Source organism: Lynx canadensis, chromosome F1, assembly GCF_007474595.2.
Source record: "Lynx canadensis isolate LIC74 chromosome F1, mLynCan4.pri.v2, whole genome shotgun sequence".
NCBI classification, from domain to species: domain Eukaryota; kingdom Metazoa; phylum Chordata; class Mammalia; order Carnivora; family Felidae; genus Lynx; species Lynx canadensis.
In genome coordinates, this window is record NC_044319.2 from 39644782 (window position 1) to 39666455 (window position 21674).

A 21674-nucleotide genomic window follows, 5' to 3' on the forward strand; every position below is an offset into this window, starting at 1 on the left:
AGATAAGTTAACACACGCACCTGCCCACCTTTGAAAAGACCCAGTTTTGCCTGCTTCTTGAAATAAGAGCATCCTCATTGTGGAAGAGTTACAATGCCCCCATTCCCCGGCCTTCCAAAGTAGCGGTGGCCCCAGCAGGTGCCACGTATGTGCCAGGAAAAGGAAGAAGGCAGAACTGGGACCCATGCTCCTTCCTCCCCGTGGCATGCGTGTCTCCTGTCAACGCCATCACAAACTTTCATGCTGGCTGAGCACATTTGCTCAGGATCCCGCAATCACTCCAGCCCCTTTTCCGCTGCATCCCTTGCTTGCTTCAAGGCCAACTCCAAAGTCTCCGCTCTTCCTAGAAGCCCAATTGGTGTGTCACCGCTCCCCCCCCCCATCCCCTTTATACTAGTATTGGACTCTGAACTTGGGCAAATCTTTGCAAACTGAAATCCGCGCCTCTCATTGTTCTCTTAGCTCGCACTTCACCAAGGACCCAGCAGGGGGCTCCACACAAAGCTCCTCAATACAAGTTTGCTGGCCCAACCCAAGGGCAGAAACTTTAATCAGATCCAGCTGGTCCCTCTAGGTGCACCGTTTCTGTCTGGGTCTAGGACACACCCCGCACTGCATGTTCTGGGATGGGACGGAGGGCACCGGGCCAGGCTCTGCGGGATGGCCCCTTGGATGGTGCTCAGATTTGTTTCCCCCAGGCAGCTCTGTTTTCCTTGCTGCCCCACACCTCTCTGAAGAGCCGTGGGTTTTCACTAGGGAAAACACACGAGTTTCGAAGGGAGCACTTTTTACTGGTCTGTAAGATACTGACTGACATCAGGACTGTTCAGAGTTGAAGGGGGAATCTCCCCCAAAGAGGAAACACAGAATTTCGAGGTAATTCCTGACGGCCAGTGGATAGAGCTCGTGAGGAGCCGGTCTCCAACCCATCAAGTGAGCGGCACTCCTGGCGAGCCCTGGGGCTCTGCCTGGACCCCGTGGACCCTGCCACACCGACCAGGACATTCCAGGCTCTGCTTCTCTCCCTGGACCTATTAAAGGACAATGTTCTCTGTCCCTTCTCTGGGACACAGCGTTTATCACATCACTTGTGAAACACTCTCAGCTCTCTAGATCTCTTGAAATCCAGGAAGTGAGAGAAAGAAGACAATTTAATGATGGCTTCCTTGACGTACAGACAACGGAAGGACAAACGTTTCTCTCCATGCACTGGTACAATGAAATTCAGAGACGAGTGGAAATCCAGGGACAGGAGCTATAGCATTTAGAGCCGCTGCTCAGCCCATGGTCACGTGGTCCCACCAACTGGCTCAGTGCAGACATGGGGAGATGGGGGGACAGCCCGGCCTCCTGAGGTGGGGGCGAGGGCCCAGGTGGCAGAGTGAGCAAGGTGCATCAGCACCACCGTGCCTGGGGGAAAGAGTGCGGGAGAGTGGGGGTGGGGGCAAGCGGGTGGGTGTGCCCTGAAGACACAGTGCGGCTCAGTGGCATCAGCTGCCCCATCAGAACCATCCTGAGGGCTGGAACCAGGCTGAGCGGGACTGAGGTATTGGAGCTGGGAGGAAGGTGGCCATAAGAACCACAGCAGAAAGGAGAACATGCTGACTGCCTTCCTCCCACACACTGAGTCCTCGATGGCCCAGCTCCATCCTGCGAAGGGTAAGAACATTCCGAGATCTGGAGCTGGAAGGGTGGCCAGGGTGAAGTAAGGAGGTACAGACCATTCCAATCCTGAGGCCACCTGAGGTGTCTCTGCTCCGCTCTGGCCACCACCCCCTCCCCTTAAGCCCAAGATGTGAGCAGGCAAACCAGAGATCAGGGACCCCATCACTCTTCCCAGATTCAATCAGCTGACTAGGACTTTCCTAAAAAGAGAGAGGAGAGGGAAAATGGCCATGGGCTTCTAAAGAGAAAACCTGGGAAGGGTGGCACCGAGTGGGGGGAGGGGGCATCTGGCTCCATCCAGCCCCAGAAGCTGGCGGCCGTGGCCTCTGGTCCTTGACCCAACCTCGTCGGCCCATCTAGCTGAGCATCTTGTGCCGATCGAAGACGGTCTTCCGCTGCTCCTGCACCTGCAGCTTCCACCGCTGCTGGGCGCCTTCCACACGCTCTAGGACTGTGTTTGCTCGAGGGCCCCCAAGGGAGGCAGTGGCGGCTGCCACAGAGCGAGCATCCTGCAGTGGAAGAAAAGGGAGAGATTTGGCACTGTGAGCTGGAGGCAGGGGTTGAGGCGGGGGGGGGGGGGGGTGGTTTCGAAAGCCTGACACAGAAAAAAATGCCCTCAGGGCAATCCCAAAGGTTGAGCTCCCCGCAGACCGGGAGGCTGGACCTCCCCAATGACTGGGGGTGGCTTGAGGGCCTTGCCTGGTGGTCCATGGGGCCCAGCACAGCACCACAGCCCAGCTGCAGGCTTGGTGTTTGTAGAATGTGTAAGGTAGGGCCTGGGAAAGGGGGCACTCCGGGAGGAAAATGATCTGAGGCCCCAGTCACCACACAGCTATAGCTTGAGTCCTCGCTGCATCCCACTGGCCTATTTCTTTTACTTTATTTTATTTACTTGTTTATTTTTCAGAGAGAGAGAGAGAAAGAGAGAGAGGGCAGGGAGAGGGGCAGAGGGAGACAGCATCTCAAGCAGGCTCCATGTGTAGCGTGGAGCCCAATGAGGGGCTCGATCCCACAATCCTGGAAGCACGACCTGAGCAGAAATCAAGAGTTGGCTGCTCAAACAATGGAGCCACCAAGCGCCCCCACACTGGCCTATTTCTAACCTTCAAGAGGAAAACTTCTTCCTGGACTGTTCACCTCATTTGGTCAGCAGAGGCCCTGATGCCGTCTGCTGTTTGTGGATACGTATCGGTGTGCCCCGTGGCGGGTACAAGGCTGCAGGACTCCTCCGCCCTGCCAGCCACGGCCCAGGGACAGCGGGAAGGCCCAGGGCTTAGGGCCTCGCTGCCCTGACATGGCAGCATGTGTGCTCCAGTGGGGAGGACGGGCCCACCGAGGCATCTGCATGGGAGCTGCTCTGCCAGGCGCCGGACACCCAGCTTACTCCCTCTGGGAAAGAGGGGTTGCCCCTCACTCAGGGAGTCTGGCAGGGATGGGGATTTAGAGTTGGACCCCAGCACTCCCATTCCAGAGCCTGCTCTGGCCCACTCCCCTTTGACAGGTCAGGTCAGGACGGTTCAGCTCCCCTGGGTGCCCTACTGATCCCCTTCCCCTCTGCTCTCGGAACTGCTCTGTTGTCAAAGGCAGTGGCTCCCCTAATTACCACCTCTGCCTCTGAAGCTCCGGAGCCCATGCATTTCCTGCAGGACCCCAACCTGATCTTTGGGGGGAATTAGAGCCGAGGGCCAGGCCCACACCCCTGTGGGGATTTCCTCCCTCGCTCTCCCTGCCTCTCATCTGCTGCCACACATCTCTTAAGGGATTAGCACACCTCTCTAAGCCCAGAGCCGCCCAGTAAATGCAACTTTGCTTCTAATGCCCCGAGCTGGCACGGCTTCTGTCGCTTCACAGCTGCCAGGCTGGGGAGAAGGGAGGGGTGGTTAGGCAAGGGTAGGGGAGGCACAGAGAGCTGGCAGTTGCAGAGAGGTGGCTGGCCAGGGGTGAGGCTGGGAGGTAATTCGCCGTTGCCGCAGAGCTCCGAGTCACTGTCTCATGAGGAACACTGCCCTCTGGGAGCCCCAGTCCACAACCCTGAGGAAGGCCTCCTCAGCCTGGTTAGCTGAGGATCACGGTGACATCAAGGACGCAGGTGCTGTCAGCATGAGGCGGGGGGCGCACTGAGCCTGGAGTCAGGACTCCTGGGTTCTAGGCCGGGGCTCCGAGGGGCCACCTTCTCCCCGCCTCAGACCCCTAGGGCCCATCTCACAGGCCTCCCAGTGGGAGCTGGGACAGAGGGGTGGCCTCAGCCACCTAGCAGCTCTGTGCCCCTGGACAAGTGACTACCTCTCCGAGCTTCAATTTAACGAAGCCAGTCTTTTCAGACTTTTCTGACTGTACTGTCAGCAGGAATTACATTTAAAACTTTTACAAGACACTTAGTATGAGGCATTCGGATACTCTCTGCTCTGCTCCGTTTCATGTTTTAAGATGCGGGTCATGACTCAGTACGTTGATTTCGTGGCCTAACAGTTGGGATCCATACTTTGAAAAACACGGTTTAGGATGAGGAGACAGGTATGGCAAGGTTAAGGAAAACAGTATGTCCAGAGTTCTTAGTGTACTGGCCACCACGGAGTAGGAGCTCAGGAAATGTTTAGTTTCCTTCTTCCTGGACTGCGCAGCTCAGCGGTTAAGAATACTCCGGAATCAAACCCACCTGGCTGTGAGTCTTGGCTCTGACACCTATCGGAATATGACCCTGGGCCAGTCAGCTCATTCTCTGAACCCATTTCCCCATCCATAAGGTGAGGACTGCGAGAGCAGCTTCTTGATGAGGCAAAGAAAGTAAGGCCTCTAGCAGCGCCTGGCAGATAGCAAATGCTCCAATTAGTCATGGCAGACCCTAGCTCTACTAGGTGGGAGAGAGGAGGAGAAAGCCGGCAGCCTGCTGCCAGAGGGAGCTGCCTTTGAAAAACCCCCATGGCCCTGTACCACCTTTCAGTGCTGTTCCTTCCCCGTTCAGCTGCGCCAGCCGAGGGCTATGGGGGGCCAAGGACAGGGCTCCATGTGGCAGTATAGGTGACGTGGGCACTGAAGCCCCACCGAGGAAGCTGTTGGCCCACCAGGACCTTGCTGTTCTGGTCAGGGGCCACAGGGGCTTCTCTCCCCTCCCCCCTCAGGCCCCCACCTCTAATCATGTCCCTTCTGGGTCCCACAAGGAGGGCCCAGGTGCGAGCTCCAAGGTGTGGGCTGGGATACCCAGGCAGGCTTGGAGGGATGGGGCAGCTCCAGCCCTGCTTCTCCTCAACTGCTCTGCATCTCGGGAGGACGTCTTGAGGAGAGGAAGCCAGAGGAAGCCAAGAGCAGAGCATTAAGGGAACATGCTGAAATTCACCGCATTACCACAGTATCATTTGTTTTCCCTTCATGTAAAGTCTTAACAAACAGCTCCTAAGTGGGGGAAAGCTGCTGCTGAGAGCCTCCGTGTTTCCATTGCTAATAGTCTGATTAAAAGGTATTAAAGACTCCACATCTGTTCTAGAGACGGCCCAGAGCGGGGCCTTACCCTTGCCCGTTCTGCAGGCAGAATGGCAGCTGGAGGAGGAGAACAGCACCATTTCTAGCCCCTTTCCTCCGATCTAGCTCCTTTCCTCTGGGGCTGAGTGTCCGGGAACTAAGGGAGGCCAGAGGGCAGCTAGGAGAGGAGGAAGGTGCCGGATACTGATGGGACACCAGGAGATGCCCGGTGGGACCAGACTAGCACGATGACAAGCATCACTAAGTGCCGTGGGTTCTGCTAAGTACTTTACGTGGATTCTCCCCAGGCTTACAAGACTGGCACATGGGAAACATCACTCCCATCTGCAGATGAGGAAACTGAGGCTATGGGAGATGAATCATTTTGCTACCCAAGGTCACACAGCCATTTTGGTGGCTGAGTTGGGGTTTGAACCATGTCTGTGATTCTCTTATCCCAGCACTCTGCTGGGTCCTTCTTTGGCTGGTTTCTCCTAAGAGGGAGCCAATGCGGAAACCCAAAGAAGCAAGCTGCTATCTTTCCGCTACACTGGAGGAAGAACAAAGCCCCTGTAAAGGCACCCAGAATCAGGCACTTCAAGCCACCCTCCCATCCAGGCCTGGCAGGCCCCAGATACTGGTGCACACAGGCCAGAGCTGACGACCACCATCAAAGTGGCCTAGATGAAGCCCCTCCAGCCCACACAGGAGCACTGGTTCTGAGTCAACACTGGGCTGGGCCGAAGCCTCTCTGACGACAAGAAGATGGAGGAAAAAAGAACCCCCACCTGGAGCTGCGGCCCCTCCACCGTTGTCCCCAGCCCTGGGAGTGGGGGCAGGACCGGCACTCTTGTCACTTACCCAGTCACACAGCTAAGAATGGCTCTGGTGCAAAGCCCTTCAGAAAAGTGACCACACAGCCTCCCTCTGTTTTCCCAGTTTAGCCCAAATCCTTCCTGCTGTCACCTAATCCCACTGCTTCTCTGCTGCAAAGCTCTCCCTGACTCCCACATGCTCCCAGTCACCTTCCTAGGACATGGCATGATGCCATTCCCCCACCCAAAAACCCTGCCTGCTGACTCGGCTCCTCACAGATGAAACACTCGTGGGTACGGCATTCAAGGCCCCTGAGCTGGCTGAGGCGCACACTCCCGGCCTCACCTCCCCTGCGTCCCCCAGCCCTGCAGCCACACCGGTCCAGGCAGCGGCCCCTCATTCTTAAGGATGCACAAACATTTGTCAAACTGGAACACACATGATCCTGATTACATCGCACCCAATCCAGACTGAGGAAACCACACTAAGAGTTCCGGTGTCGTGGCTACTAAGTGGCAGAGTCCGACTCCAACCCCGAGCTGTGGCTCCAAAGCCCTGCTCCCAACGACAGTGCTGGGAGTCCTCTAACGGATGCTCTAGAATCACATACTTTTCTGTCTATCCCCAGAGGAGGTGGGAGGACTGTCCCCATCAGCGTGTATCTCCAAGTCTGTCAGCTTCCCTGGAGGGAGAGCCCTGAGCACACATGCGGCCCGCCTATCCGTGGACAGAGAGGGAGGCCATCCCAGTGGCCCTGAGCCTTCTCGCCACCCCGGTTCCTTCGTGCCCCCAGCTGCTGCCCTCGTCGTCACCACCATTCTTTGCTTCCCCACACACCCCTCTCACACGGGGGGCCTGGAGCTGCACCCAGCCCCAGTGGGGTGAGATCTCTGAGGACCCCGCAGAGCTCAGGGGCCCATGCTACAAGAAGCAGAGACACCCAGAGCCTCATGGAAACCCTTATTTCTCTCTTCAAAGAGGGCCAAACCTGTACATCTAAAACAGCTCTGTTTGCTGTTTCTGTCCCAGCAAACATGCTTGCTTCCTCCTTTCAAAGGGTGTCTGAGCCTGGGGATTAAGCCTAATGCTGCCGGAATCCCAGGGGAGGCAGCGCTAAGCAATCAGGGCCCACCGAGGCCTGCCAGCACTTTCAAAGGGAACACGCCAGGCTTTCATCTCCCTCCTCAGGTGCTGGGGCTGCGGCTGTGGGGGAGGCTTCCCTTCCCCTTCCAGACCTCTCGCCCCAGGGCAGGAGAGCTCCTGGCCACAGGAGTTGGGGGAATGGGGACAAGGGCCCCCAAACCTGGGAAGTGATCCAATCCCTAGACCCATCTCTGACTGGGTCCCAGACTCAAGGTGGGAGGTGGGGTGGGGGCACCAGAGCCTGGACAGTTTCCTCCTCAAGGTCACTGAGTTGTACAGGCCCAGGAGAACTTTCAAAGAACTGAGAGGTCCTATTCCAACTTTCCTCCTTACAGGGTGAAAGCTAAATCCTTTACCCCAGGGGAGACCCCGTCCTTCTCGCTTCCTTAAGGGAAACATTCTCCAGACCATCAATGAACCCAGAGACACAGCCTCAGCCCTGGCTCTGCTGCTGCTCAGCCAGGTGGCCTTGGGGCCTGCTCTCCTTGCCCCCAACCCCACCCCACCCCCCTTTCCCCAAGTGCACTGAGAGAGGTGGGTCAGCACAGTATCCCTCAACATCCGAGACTAGGGAGGGGCACTGGGTCTCTGGAGAGATGAAACCTTTGGGCACTACTGACCCCAGTGTCCCTACAGCAGCTGAGCTATCAGTGTCCCATCCATCCTCTGAGCTGGCTCTGAAGAGCCCCCTGCCAGGAAGCCTTCCTTCCCAGACCAACAGGAAAAAAAGGGTAAGTGCCCAGCCCCCAGTCTAATAAAGGGCTTCCCAGAGCACCCAGCTTTCTGACTGCCCATCTCCTAAAACCTGATCTCACCAACTGCCTTCATGGTCCCTGCTCATTCCTTTGGTTGGGGCTCCATCTTGGGACATAAACCCCCTGAGGGCAGACATGAGGTCTACAAATCTACACAGCGCCACCTGCAGGATTCTTGAGTCCAGAGGAAAGAAGAGACGCCATGTCCATGGGAGAAAAATGGTGCTGCTGAACCCCCAGGAGGGATGACCTAGGAACACCTAAGTTGGGGACACCATACAGAATCACAAGGTGAGGGGATGGGGAGCCAGGCCGAGTACTGGGACTAGGGGACAATCCATGCCAAGAGTGCTACAACGGGGGGACAGACCCCACTCACGGCTGCCTGAAGGTGTTCCTTTAACTACCTTCCGGAACTGCACCCAGGAGCTGCACCCTGCCCCACCCTCCACATCTGTGCAGAGCTGGCTGGGTCACGGTATCAGAGACTGAACACCTTTTATTACCTTCTAGAACCTTGGGGTAGGAGGTGAGGGTGTCATCCCACCTCTCTCTACCAAGGCAGAAATCCCCTCCACGGTATGGAGTCTGGGCTCGCCGGCTTCCGCTTGAGGGCTGCCTAAGGCACCCCACTGCCCTTGCAGGCACCCACGATACATGGCTGGACAGCACCCCCTCGTAGGCCAATCCTCCTTCCTATTCAGCCAAAATCTGCACCCAGGGGACGTCTTCCCTTGGATTCAGGATCTGCTCTCAGGAACTGGATGACCAAATCTAACCCCTCCACTCTCCCTAAAGCCCCTTCATACAGAGGCAGCTGTGACTTAAGACTCCAAGTGGGGAGCGTCCCAGGTCTCCTGGGGGAGAGGGGCCTGCGCCCAGACCCAGGGATGGCAGGCTGCCCTCCCCTCTGGCACCACATCCAGGATGGCAGGAGACACAACAAGGCCATGCCCGAGAGCCACACATTCCAGAGAAATCGCGGTGCGGACTGGGTAATCACGGGGCTGCATCTCTCAATTACTCCCCCAGCCAGGACTGCAATTACCACATTACCCCTAATCGCTGAGTGTTTATTAGCAACGCTCCTCCCCATCAGAGCTGCTATTACTGCACATTAATAACCGGGTAGGCACACAAGGTTTCCTCTTGAACACAGACCACCCAGCCGCCAGTGCCACCAGCTCCCAGGCCCCAGCTCCAAGGGGCGAGGCTCAGCCTCTCTGTTCCCCCTTTGGCCAAACGCATGTCGGCAGGAGGCTGGGGGCAGACTGGGGATGGTCCAGGCACACACCCAAGAGAAGCAACAGGGCCCATGGGATGGCCAGGCCTCCCTCCTTTCCTGGCCTCGTCTTCCTGCTCGTGCTGGCTCAGACCCACAATGGCTGCACACTGAGGTCTGAGCCCTGGACCCTCTTGGTGGGGGACCCGCCCTTGCCCACCTCTGATCCAGTGCCTGAAATGTTCTAAATTCTGACTGCCTGGTGGCAGTTTAGCCGATGCCTGGTGATTTCTTGTGACTCCAAACGCACTCGCTTACAAGGGAGCCCACCCGACACATTATCAGCGGTGTCATCTGCAAGAAGATTCCTTCTTAGATCTCGTGAAATCTCCCTCTTGTAACTCCCAACTGTGGGTCCTCGTACCCCTGGCTTTACCTGGGTGAAGCAAAGCCCTCTTCTGAAGACGTGCTATCCGAAGGCCGCTGTCACGTATCTCCTTGAGTTTGGCTTGTTTGGTTTTTTTTTAAGCTAAACATCTCCCGGTTTCTTCAACTTACCCTCCCAGGACATGGTTGAGATGCTTCACCCCTAGAAGCCCCTTTGTGCATGCGCTGGTTCACTCACTCCTTCCCTCACTCTGGGGATAAACAGTATCTTCCAGCAGCCGGAGCCACCAAGGACAGAGCTAACGGACCAGTCTGTGCTTCCCACAACTTCTCAGAGCACGTCCCTCAGGGTAGAGAGTGGCAGTGAGACCTGCCCTGCCTTCGGATGCCACTGCTCTGAGGCTGTCGTGGTGGCTGTGTGATCCCATAGAGGGGGAGCTCCGCACGGGGCGAGGAGCCTCCCTCGGGCGGCATGCTGGCTCATCACACCCCTGCCCAGGCCGCCTATACATGCACCACTTCTCACTTTTTTTTTTTTTTCCTGCAGCCATCCTCTGCCCCGCACAGGGCTTCCTCTGCAGGGCGCCCCTAACCCCTCAGCATGGGGACAGATACAGGAGGGCAAGAGTGGCTGCTAGCTATGCCGGGCCTGACCTGAGGGGTCTGCAGGCTGCCTGGTGCCAGTGGTCCCCCATCTCCTTTATCTAATGACGTTGAAACTCCTGAGCCTGATATTTGAGGCCAACAATAATCTGGCCTAAACCTACTGGCCAGCTCTATTTGCCACTATTCCTCCTGCCTACCTTACCCTCGGAACGCTCCAAATTCCTCAAGCACACACAGTGATTTCCCACCTCAGCACCGCTACCTACTTTACTCCTCACTGGCTCTCAAAATCCTACTTTCCTCTCGAGGCGCCCAGGTTGTGTTTTGCATCGAGCAGGTGCTCCGCAGAGGACTACAGAATGACTAAAGGACAAACCTGCTACCTCCAAGTCTGCCAACAGCTTGACACCAGTGTCTGAGCAACCGGTGTCACGTGTTGTGTTCACGTGTGACCGGCCCTGGCTGGCCCACTCCCCCTCGGCCTAGAAAGGCAGGGTAACAGGAACATATGGCTCCCCCCGCCGATGCCCTGAGGCTGCCTGATGCCAGACATCGGGAGAAGTGTAGGGCCACCTCCCGCTTCACCTGGAAGTGCAAAGGGCAGTCCCCTGCCGAGGAAAACTCTAGAGTCTGGGTGACGTGTGGGACACTGAACAGAAGAGCGAACTGGAGTATGGGGGGTGGGGGACACGGATCCTCAACGAGGCCTCTGTAATGCTATTCTGGTTCTGCCCCGGGGACTCGCATGCCGGGGGCCCAGGACCCCACGTGTGGGCAGAGGTACTGGCAGGGCCCTGGCGCCCAGAACCCCGGTTACCTCGTTCTCCTCCTCATTGTGCAGCTGCTCGGTGTATGCATCCGGCTTTCGAATGAGAGGATCCACCAGCATCAGGAAGGCCATGTAGAGCAAGAGGGCCCCCACCACTGACAGGTAGATGACAATGGTAACCTGAGGGAAAGAGCCAGCTTGTCCTGTGAGCATCCTGGGCCAGGAGGGCAAATCGTGTCCATTCCTGTGCTGTGCATATTTGATGGCGCAGCTGCCTCCACTTCTGCACTGGGGAAGGGCGAGGACACTGGGGGCTTGGAGGGCAAGAGGGAAGGGAATGTGCCCTATTCCACATGTGTACCAGCTCTGCCCTAAAACTGAGGGGACCCCCCAAGAATGGCGGACATAAAAACAACAGATAATGAAGGAAGACATCTGGATTCTGACACCCCAAGATGCTCCCAGGGGTGGGGATCGGGGAAACAGGGCTACCGGGATATCTCTAAGAAAGGGTGGAAAGCAATTGGACACTAAGAGCAAGGAAGAACCGGCTGGTGAAGAGGCCTGAAGGCAGAGGCCGAGCACCTGGGCACGAGGGCTCACTCCCCCCGCCAACGGGATGGACAGGTGCGAAGCTGCGGTCCTGAGAGGGCACGCCAACAGGTGGAGGGGGACAGACCGGCAAGGTGTGCACTGGAGGCTGGAGGCTACATCTCCCCCTCCCGGCGGTCACCCCGGGAGTAATTTCTGTAATTTCTGTTTTACAGAAGATAGATTCAGTGAGGCCAATTCAAGGTTTCCAGTGTGATACTCTGGGCATTTAAGACAGGATTCTCCAAGACACTTAGCAGCTTCAGTCCCTGTAATGGCATTACTAATACACCTCAGTTACTGGGACTACAGAAGCACCTTTGCTTGTGTCCAAATGCCCCCTGGGCGGCTGCCATCACCTGAGAATGGTGAGGCTAAACCGCTCAGCCTAGGTGCCAAGGCTAGCAAGTGGGAGAGATGTAACTTGAACTCAGATTTACTGACTGTCTCAAATGCTTTCCTACTTCCACAATGCCTGGCCATCACTGGCCTCTGAACCCGGCCTTGACCCTAAATGGACTGCGAAGAGGGATAAAAGGAAGAAAGAAACCTTGGGACTTTCAAGTCAAAGCTCAGCTCAAAGGTCAAGTTCAACTGGACCAACTTCCTCCCTGATTGGGGCATCAGCGTTCATGCCTCTTTAAACAGGGCAAATGATCAGACCTCTTGCCTGTACCCCAGGAAGGGGAAGGGGAGTAGACACTGAGTCTCTAATAGGCTAAAGCTGGGGGGAGGGGGAGGCTCCTTGGGAGGAGGACTGGAGGGAAATTTGAGGGATTAGGAAGTGTGTCTGATGAGGTCCCCATATCGGGAAGTCCCTTTCTGCCAAACAGGGACAGGGGACACTTGGCTCAGAATTCAGTCTCAGCCACTTGGTCCCCAGAGGGTGGGGCCCCAGAGCACATTCAGAGCAGGAGAAAGATGCTCCAGGAGTGGCTGGGTCAGGTGGGAGGATAAAAGGAGTGACGGACGGACGTGGGGGATAGGCAGCTGCTTTCCATGAGAAAGGCGAGAACACAGAGGACTGCAGGGCAGGGAAGGTGCTGCCGGCTCCCTGGTCTGGGAGGACAGCAGTGAGCATCGCCTCCCCTCCTGAGCCTCAAAAGGAGAAACCTGGATGAGGCAGTGTCGTTAAATTCCCAAATTCCTTTCTCGAGGCTATTTCTAGACTCTCCACAGAACCAGGTTCTCCACAGAACCTGGCCAGGAAGGGCTTAAGTTAGAAATCGGTAGACGGGGTCTGGCTCAGGCGTTGGAACACAGACTAGGAGTCCCGGGGGGGGGCTGTGGGTGGACGAGACCCTGCTAGCGTGAGCCGTGGTCCTGTTGCATCCGCCTCAGGCAGAGGAAAGAACAAGGCCCCCGTCCTCACTCGCTATGGGAGTGGTTGTGTCTACTACTTCTCTCCTGAATTCACCCAACAGCCTAGGAGAACGAGGGTCAGGGCTAAAGCCCCTCCTGCCCAGCTGCCCCACGCAGACACCTCGCCTTGTCCACAACTCTTGGGAGCTTTTCAGGACTCTGAGGAGTTCGGTTAGACTGGATGTTCCAGGAGGGCGGGCTTATTGCTCTATTAGCAGCATCCTATGCGGTGCCCAGAACATAAAAGGCACCTGAAGGAGGCTCCCTGAAGGAATGGGAGAGAGAGGAAGGGAAAGACTGGGAAGAAAAGAGTGACACTGAACACCTCTCCCAGGTTCCCAGCGCCCCCGTGTAATGGGAGCCACTGGACAGAGGTCAGAGGAGAAAGCTGGCTCCAAGAAGGTGTGGGGAGCGGGCCCCTGCATCTGTGACCAGGCCAACCCAGAAGCCGGTCCCACAGCCACTTGGGATGCTCAGAATACAGCCAGAGACAGTGAGTGCCGGGCAGCTGGGGATTGGAGGGGGGCCCCCGAGAGCTGGGCTACCTTGATGGTGGTGGTGCTGCGTTCCTCATACTTGCACTCGCACAGCAGACAGTAGGCCTCCACGTCGTGGCCGGGCACCGGCATGGGCTCCACCACGTGCAGGCAGTTGCTGCAACGGAGACAGACAGGGCGGTGGGAGCAGGGCCACAGGAAGCGGGCAGCCTGGGAGGGGAGGGGCTGGGCAAAGGTGAGGGTGTTCCCAGGGAGTATGCAGTTTATAAAGGGTCAGGCTGGCGCCAGCCCCCTTCCCCAACTCAGAGCCTCACAGCACCTGGCCACTGGCCATCCGAACCAGCTCTCCAAAGTGTGCCTACAGGGCTGGCACGAAAAACGCTAACGTTCCCCAAACTTCTACCCTTAGCTGCCCTCGTGTCTCCTGCTATGGTTCCCCTGCTGGGGCTTATCCATTCCAAAGATTTGCAACTCCAAGCTGGTGAGGCCTGGACTGGTATCTTAGACTAGAATCTCTTAGTCAGGACCACCCCGGGGCCCTCCTACGTGCAGCTGCCCACTGGATTCACCATAGGAGCACCCCACAGGGTCCGCAAACTCTACATCCACCCCTCCGCCCCTCTGCCCCAACCCCCCAGTCCTGGAGTCTTGTGTTACAAACGGCAGAAAGCACCCCTACTGTCCACTCCACTGACCAAGTCAAAACCTGGCAATCACCTTGACACTGCCTTTTCCTCTCACCTATGAATCCACCAAAAGCCAGTGATTTTACCCCCTTAGACATTTCTAAGACCCACCTTCTCTATTGTCTCCTGCTGCTGTGTCTCAGATGAAGTTCTCATCATTCTTGCTTCGGGCAAATGACCCAGCCTCCCCACTGCTCTCCTGCTCTTGTTGGCCCTGTGCCAATACTACCTGCACCTGGCAGCTGAGTGGTGTTACCAAAATGAAACTCTGGTCATGTCACCCCCAGCTTAAAGCCGAAAGCTGGTTCAATGTCTCCACCCAGCCTCTAGGGTGAGAACGAACTGAGCTGTTGCCCCTCGGCCTCCTACTGATCCACCTGATTCCAGGGCCGCCGACCTGTCCAATTCCATCCCTGCCTCCCCTCAACCTGCTCCCCATCCTCCTCCAGCTATGCTGATCTTCTGGACTCTTCTCTGAATGAGCCATGCTCCCTTCCTTGATACATCTCCCGCCCTCTGCCAGGAATACATGGCTTTGTCACCTTCCCTTTCCATGCTCTGAATCCTACACCTCCTTGAAGATCCAGCTCAAAGACCTGACCTCTCCCTCTGCTCATCTCTATCACAGCACTGACCACACTGTACTGTGATCTCACCTTTATTTGTATGGTCGCCCCCAGGAGATGTTGAGTTCCTTGAGGACAGAGGCCATCCCCAGCACGCTGGCAGAGCTGCACTCAGTGAACAAGTGACTGCCAAATGAATCCCATGTTCTAACAGTATGCCCACATAGCCCACCTTTCCCTAACAGGGCTCCCGCAGAAGGTGAGCCAAAGATCACAGGCCCATTTGAAAAGGTGGTGGGTTCAGGAAGGCAAAGTGGCATCTCCACCACGATGAGGTCAGGACCCAAACCCTGATCGTTGGCTCATCTTTACATCTGACCCTCAGCTTCAGTGGGGCCTGTGCTCAGCTCTTTATCTGGGTCTCTTGATCAGCCCCAGCCCTTCAGATCGGCAGGTTTTCAACAAGTATGGTTCACAGACCACAGTAAGCCAATGACCTAGAGAATGCGCCTTTATCACTACCACCAGGAAAGGTCAAACACACCCTCAGAGGTTCACGGAGGTGAGCCAGGCATCACACTGCCATGGATCGCCAGGTCTGGGCTGTCCTGGCTGTGCCGCTAAGTGTCTGGGGCCCTGGGCCTATTTTCTCCTCTCTGAGATGCAGGGGTTGTACCAGATGACCTTGAAGGCCCTTCCTGGTCTAACAGGAAGCCTGCAAGAGTCACGCATAGCTCTCTGAAAACAACCAGGCCTGTTCTAAGCTATCCAGGGTCCTTTTAGACTCAGGCTGGGTTTTTGGCAGAGGCATCAAAGACGTGTGACGTGAAGATCAAGTGTTGACATAAAAATGAGATGTCCTCTAAAATCCTCTGATCCCCTTAAAAATCTGGCCCGCAGCATATGTGATTTCATCTAAACCTCTGACGATTCCAGTTTCACCACTGGGTAGCAACTGCACCACATCACTCCTAGCTGCACGAAGGGGTCCTCTTCTACCGTAACTAAATGCATCATTTCCAGACCCTGCACACTGCCAGTTCTGGGGGCTGATGGACAAGGCCAGGTTCACGCACAACACTTGGTCATCAAGTGTTCACTTGGGACCTTCTCTTTTCCAGGAAGTCCCCACAAGCCTCCTGAGGACCAGATGCCTCCTTTCCGAGCCACACGGGGTCGTGGTTTAGAAGGTCACGTCAGTGTTGCAGGAGGATATGTGGACTACCCTCAAGGCCAAGGTGGAGTGTCAGGGGGAGCTGGGAGGGGCCAACCCAGGTTCTTCAAATTGGAATGCTATTACAGGAACAGGCTGTTTCTAGAAGGGTTAGGGCAACAGTAAATGAAAAGCTGTAATTTTTCTGCTGGCTCTGGCCCTCCTGAGAGTCAGTGAAACCCTAAACATGATCCTGCTCTCTAAGGCTTTCCTTTACCTTTTTGGGGATCAGTGCTATCAAAAGACTCCAAGGATTGGCCAGAGGACATTAAGGGGAGAGGTCTACAAAGATAAGCTGGGTTTAATTCTTTGCTCTTCTATGTGTTCTGTGATGGCAGGTAATTTATTTACCCTTTCTGGGTCTCGGTTTCCTCATTTATAAGTGGAGGCTGAACTCCATCGGTGTCTTTCAAGCTGTGCTCTCTTAGAACCACTCAAGAACCACTGTGCAAGGAGGTGGGCTGAGGGAGGGGCTGAGGGACGGGTCCCTCTCGGCACCGGTTCTGATTTTGTTTTGTACGTTGTGTTTCCAAAACAGATTCTGTCGATAGAAAGGTTCAGTTTGTATAAGTCTGAAAGACACTGAACTAGCCAACCTGTTTGGTTCCTTCCTACTCTGGGATGGCCTCTAATACATTATGTCCTCAGCAGGCCCACCAACAGGGCAACATTGGTAGGGTTTCTGCCCTTCTACAGGCATGTGGTTATGAACTACCAGCACTAGATGGCAGGATACCAGCACCGCAGGAACATAAATGCCATTAAATGTGAGGACTGTGGCTCAGGCAGTTCTGGCTTCACTCTGCACCACAAAGGAGGGTGCAAGTATTGCCCTGGCTGTGGACCAATGTGGCAGCACAGTGACAAGGTGGCAGAGACTTGAAGACACAACTGGACTCCTCTGGTCCTAGCACGGAGACCCTAAGACCACATGTCAAGCCCCATCCCAGTACTAAGGGAGTGTCACCAGTGTCGCTGGGTCCTAGAATCTGTCCAGCCTCGGTTTCCACCAACCACCCTAATGGAACTGTCTCGAAGTTCTCCATTAAGATTGTTCATTAGGCAGTCCCTTAATTCTGATTTCTAAGGAGAAGATAAACTACAGCCTGAGAGGTCCAGACAAGACTCGTTTCTCTGTGGGCATCCACACTTGGGCTTTCAGACCATAGTATAACCCCAGGGCGGAGACATTGCTAATAAAATCTGCTGCTGCCTGTGGGATGTAGTCTTATTACCTGCTGTGGGGCTCTGACAGTCTATCAGATCATTTCCTGATGTTATTTGAGCTATAACCCCAACATACAAGGAGGTCACAGGGGCTCCTCCCAGGACTTCATGTCTCAGGGCTTTGTCACTCCATCAGGACAGGCAAAACCAGAGGGAAACAGTCTACCTATGTTGTGGGAGGAGCTCAAGTTTTCTGGGGCTTGGTGTAAGTCTGACGATTATCTATGTGGCCTCTAATAACGCATGATAATATATATTAATATTAGCTAACATTTACACAGCACTTACTATGTGCCAGGCATCGTCTAAGTGCTTTACTTACACAGGTACGTACAAGCACATATACCACACACACACGCCCACACACACACACACACACACACACACACACACACACACAATTTAATACTCAAAATACTGCCGCCCATCTTACAGATGAGGAAACTGAAGTACATTAGAGAGGAAGTAACTTGTCACAGAATGAGCAAATGGCAGACCCAGAGTGAGGGCAAGGCAAGCCAGATCCCCAGCCTGTGCATCTAACTAGACAGCCTCTCGGAAAATCACTCAGACTATCTCAGAACTGGGTAAATTCAAAATTCCCAAATGCTTCTCCGAACAAACTGCCTCACGATCACCTACGGAACTTTAAGAAAATGTTACCCCTGCCTTCCTGTTCCCAAGATTACGGAATCGAAATCTTAGGGGGGAGGAGATCTAACGTAGGGCATGGTGACTATCGTTAACGATACTGTCTTATACACTTGAAAACTGTGGAGAGAGTAGATCTTAAATGTCCTGACCACAGCCACAAAAGGTAATTATGTGAGGAGACGGAGGTGTTAATTTACCTTATTGTGGCAATCATTTCATAATATGTATATCAAACCATCAGGATATACACCTTAAACTTACACAAAGTTCTACGTCTAACGTATCTCAATAAAGCTGGGGAGAAAAAAAACAACAAAATCCACAATCTTGGGGGGGCAGAAGGTGCTGGCAATCTGTATTTTCTCAAAGCCCACCTGATGATATTGCCGTACAACCAAGCAGGCGCACTGACCTGGACATCCCCTCCCCATGATGTGAATCCCTTCTAACAGTGCCCTTAGCAAAGAATCACCCCATCTGTGCTCAGATCCCTCCAAGGATGGGGCTTCCCAGCTCCCAAAACAGTCTGGATTAGAAATGTTTCCTCAGCTCACACTTAAATCTGTTTCCCTGAAGCTTTCCTTAAAGTTGTTTCTATTGGCTCCAATTCTACACCAAAAAACCACATGGAACATAACGGATTCCCATTCCCATGCGCCCCACCTCCCATAGCATGCCAGCCCTGCTCCTGGTCTTTGTCAGTCACCAGATGTCCCCAAACCCTCCCCTCATTGAGCCTCCCTTAAATCACTCCTTCTAGGACAATGTGTTGAAACTTCCTTTAATCAAGCTGGTCTCCTCTCTCTGAATTTGTGCTTCTTCATTTCTTTTTTAACGTGAAGCAGCTAGAAATGAATTCGGGACTCCAGGAGTATAATTTAAAATTCCCCTTTGGATTTTAGACTCTGCAGTTATAAAAAGGGAGCACTACCTATCTCGCCTACCTTACAAGGTGTTAATGACACTGGTACAGAATAACACACGTAACAGAGCTTTGCAAAAGTACACAAAAGATCCCACAGTATGCAGGCATACTAACAACCTCTCCCAATTTCTCTGCCACCATTTTGCATATATGAATAAACACCCAAACCAAAGCAAAATAACAATATCCACTTCTCTGACCAGGAACCCCTCAGCTAGAATTCAAGGCACCTAGGCCCTGTTCCCAATTGGCTATGTGACCATGGATAAAACAGTGCTTTGTACACTGTCCATAGGAATGAGAGAGCAAGCTTATCCTCCAGGGGTCCAAGAATCCCAGGAAACACTTGTAACTTCAACTGGTTGAAGCAGCCATGAGCCAGCCTGTACAGTGCCTTACCAGTCCTTCTGTGACACATTCTGGTTGTAAATGTGCCCACTGATGTTTCTATATGGTGGACAGATGCATTTGCAACGGATATCTTCAGAGCTCTGGAAGAAAAAGCGTATCAGGTAGACAGGGCCCATGGGTTCAGGTTCTAGCAAAGACTTTCAACTTTCATTTCCCTGTTCTATATATGAATGCTCTTGACCTTTCCCATCCCCAAGTTCAGCAAGGAATGGCTTCTGCAGGAAGGATGCTAGTGTCACAGGACCCTCAAGACGTCAACTGTCCAGATGGCCATTGAGACCCCCAGAGAGCTGCCTAGGGCTGTCATGCCCTAGTAGGGTGCTTTGGAGTAGGGATGTGTGTGGCAAGCAAAGTGACAGTCCTCTACTCTGGGCCCCACATCTGCTGTGTGCACCTCTGTCCAGCAATCTTGATGGTGAGACCCTCTCTCCTCACCCCTCCATCATCCCATCTCCAACTTCCCAGGTTAGGATGAGGGCAGAAGCAAACAAGAGAAAGAGGGTCATTTCTGTGGGAATACTCAAGCAACCCCTCAGAAAGTTCTTCCTCTCTGAAATGGGTAAGAAACAACACCACAAATATTTTCATCCCAATCAGGAATTCCCCAGGGAGACTGCAAGCAAACCCTCTGACTCCACCTTACTTAAAGCCTTGGGGATCTTCAAATTTTCAAATACCACAGAGCTGCCCAGCTCCGGGTAATATGCCCCTAAAAAAAAAAAAAAAATGGCAATTTCTCCAGAGTCCCAATGCTTAGGGTGGGCTAGGCTGGTCACCCTTGGCAACAGAAACTTCCAACTGTGTAGGATTTCACACTTAAAGAGCATTTCTACTCACTGTATTACTTGATTCTCCTTCAGCAGAGTAGTGGATATTATAACCATAGTTATTTTAACCCAGGAGCAAAGGAAGGTATGGGGAACTTAGATAATTCCTTCAAACACAAACTCCCTTGCTGGAATCCTACCTCGGTTTCCATCTGGTCCAGAACCTATGTTCTGTGCACCACCCCACTCCTCTCACTCCACCCTTCCCGACGCCTGCAGTTCTGCGCCTGAGAGTCCCAAAAGTATGGCCCATAAAGGAGCGAGAGGGGCAGGGCTGAACAGCAGCTACCCCTGGGGAAGCCCTGTCCGCAGGGAGGGTGGTCGTGCAAGAGGTGCTGCTGTCTCACCTCCCTCACCTTGTTGGCTTGAGCTGGGGGCACCAGCAAGCACCCCACCACGGCCACCAAACATAGGAGCTTCATGCTTGGCAGGCTGGGGGTGCCAACCAGACCGGACACCTGCATAAGAGATATGAAGTCGGGCAAGGAAAGGTGACCACACCACTGTCGGCACTCTCGGCCCCTTGGCCGTCTAGCCGGGACGTGGGAATGGGGTTGGGGGCTGGGCTCAGCATTCCAGGGCCTCCTAAAACCCTGTAGCCAAATGCTGCCTTCCCTCTCCCCCAAGTCTCCGGCTCTCGACTGCCCACCCGGAGCGCCCAGAAGAGAGGCCTCTCGGGGACACGGCCGCAGGGGGCCTCGAGTCCCGAGGAGCAGGCCACGTTCCGTGCTCTAACCCTCGCATTCCGTTCCACCGCCCTCCGCCATCTCAGCCTCCGCCCGCCCGGCAGCTCCTCCCCGCTCAAGGCCCGACGAAAACTTTGGGTGCAGAGGCTGGAAGACCTAATCCGACCGCCAAGGCCAGTGCCCACCTAATCTAGGGGTCTTGGGCCGTCCCCGAATCCCCAGGTGCCCCCACGACCCCTGTCCCCTCCCCCAACGCGCCGTCCGCTAACCTGCGAGCCCCGCCGCTGCAGCAGAAGACCCAGCCGGTCCCGCCCCCTCCCGGCCGCTATTGGCTGCCGGAGCAGTCTCTCAGCCCAACCTCGCTATCGCCAAGGTAACAAGACCCACCTTCGCCTGGGCTTAGAGGCTCCGGCGCAAGGGAGAGGAAGGCATTTCTCAAACCCGACCAAACAAGAAAAGGGAGTGTCAGTCAGTCTTCCAGGCCGAAACGTGGAAGGGTCTTGCCTTTGTGGGGCCTGTAAAACTACCACTGTAGTGCTTGGCCCCTCCTTGTATTATAAAAGGCGGAGGATGGGAGAGGGACTAAGCTTGTTTCACCTTGTTGTTTTGAAGAGAAAGCACTTTATACACAATAAGCTAGTAACAACAATAACCTTAAAAAATCCAATAAAGGGCTTTGTCCTCGCTCACAATCTGGAAATGTTTAGGGATCCATGTCTTTGCTGCATAAGACTTTGCCAGACCCCAGCTCTACTCTTCCCTCCACCCTCCTCCCTGAGGAGGAGGAAACCAGGGGTGGCAATGAAGTGGAGGACTGAGCCTGTGAGGCGTGTGCCCGGCCACCGGTTACCTGGTCTCACTGCCCCGAGTACCGGTTCTGGACCTGGCAGACTGGGGCAAGATGTGCAAGGCCAGCATGGGGAGTGGGGAGTGGAGGGTTGGGGAAGAGAGAGGGAAGTCTGGGCTGCTGGGGGGCAGAAGTGAACTTCTTGCCAGCTGTGAAGGAAAGAGAAGCCATCTGAGCCTGGGGTACCAGACCCAGAGTGAGGACACCGAGGCTCTGGCCCTGGCTTTGCCACTAAGCAGCTATGTTACCCTGGGAAAAACCACCTCCCCTCTCTGAGCCTCAGTGTCTTTATCTGTAAACTTATTTGGTTGGATACTAAGGTCCCTTTCAGCTTTGAAATTTTGGGGATTTCAGGGAGTGGCT

General features: G+C 54.7%; 1 protein-coding gene across 2 annotated transcripts; it reads right to left on the reverse strand.

The window, feature by feature from the left end:
- Positions 1 to 1133: 1133 nt before the first annotated feature.
- Positions 1134 to 20778, reverse strand: TMEM9 (transmembrane protein 9). 2 transcript variants are annotated; one of them, XM_030302568.1, is made up of 6 exons: positions 20734 to 20778; positions 20135 to 20236; positions 18940 to 19031; positions 13318 to 13426; positions 10868 to 10999; positions 1134 to 2174 (listed from the first exon to the last, which is right to left on the reverse strand). In XM_030302568.1, the coding sequence occupies exons 2-6, from the start codon at positions 20198 to 20200 to the stop codon at positions 2022 to 2024; spliced, it is 552 nt and encodes a 183-aa protein (XP_030158428.1). In that variant the 5' UTR covers positions 20201 to 20236; positions 20734 to 20778; the 3' UTR covers positions 1134 to 2021. The 2 variants fall into 2 exon arrangements, with proteins under 2 accessions (XP_030158428.1, XP_030158425.1); XM_030302565.1 differs by having other exon boundaries at positions 20126 to 20236.
- Between the last annotated feature and the right edge of the window lie 896 nt (positions 20779 to 21674).

Coding starts and splice junctions, on each gene's coding strand:
- TMEM9 (XM_030302565.1), bottom strand. CDS start 20,200: ATGAAGCTCCTATGTTTGGTGGCCGTGGTGGGGTGCTTGCTGGTGCCC. Junction 19,032..20,125: donor AAGCCAACAAGGTGAGGGAG/GTGAGACAGCAG, acceptor TTTTTCTTCCAG/AGCTCTGAAGATATCCGTTG. Junction 2,175..10,867: donor ACAATGAGGAGGAGAACGAG/GTAACCGGGGTT, acceptor CTTCCACTGCAG/GATGCTCGCTCTGTGGCAGC.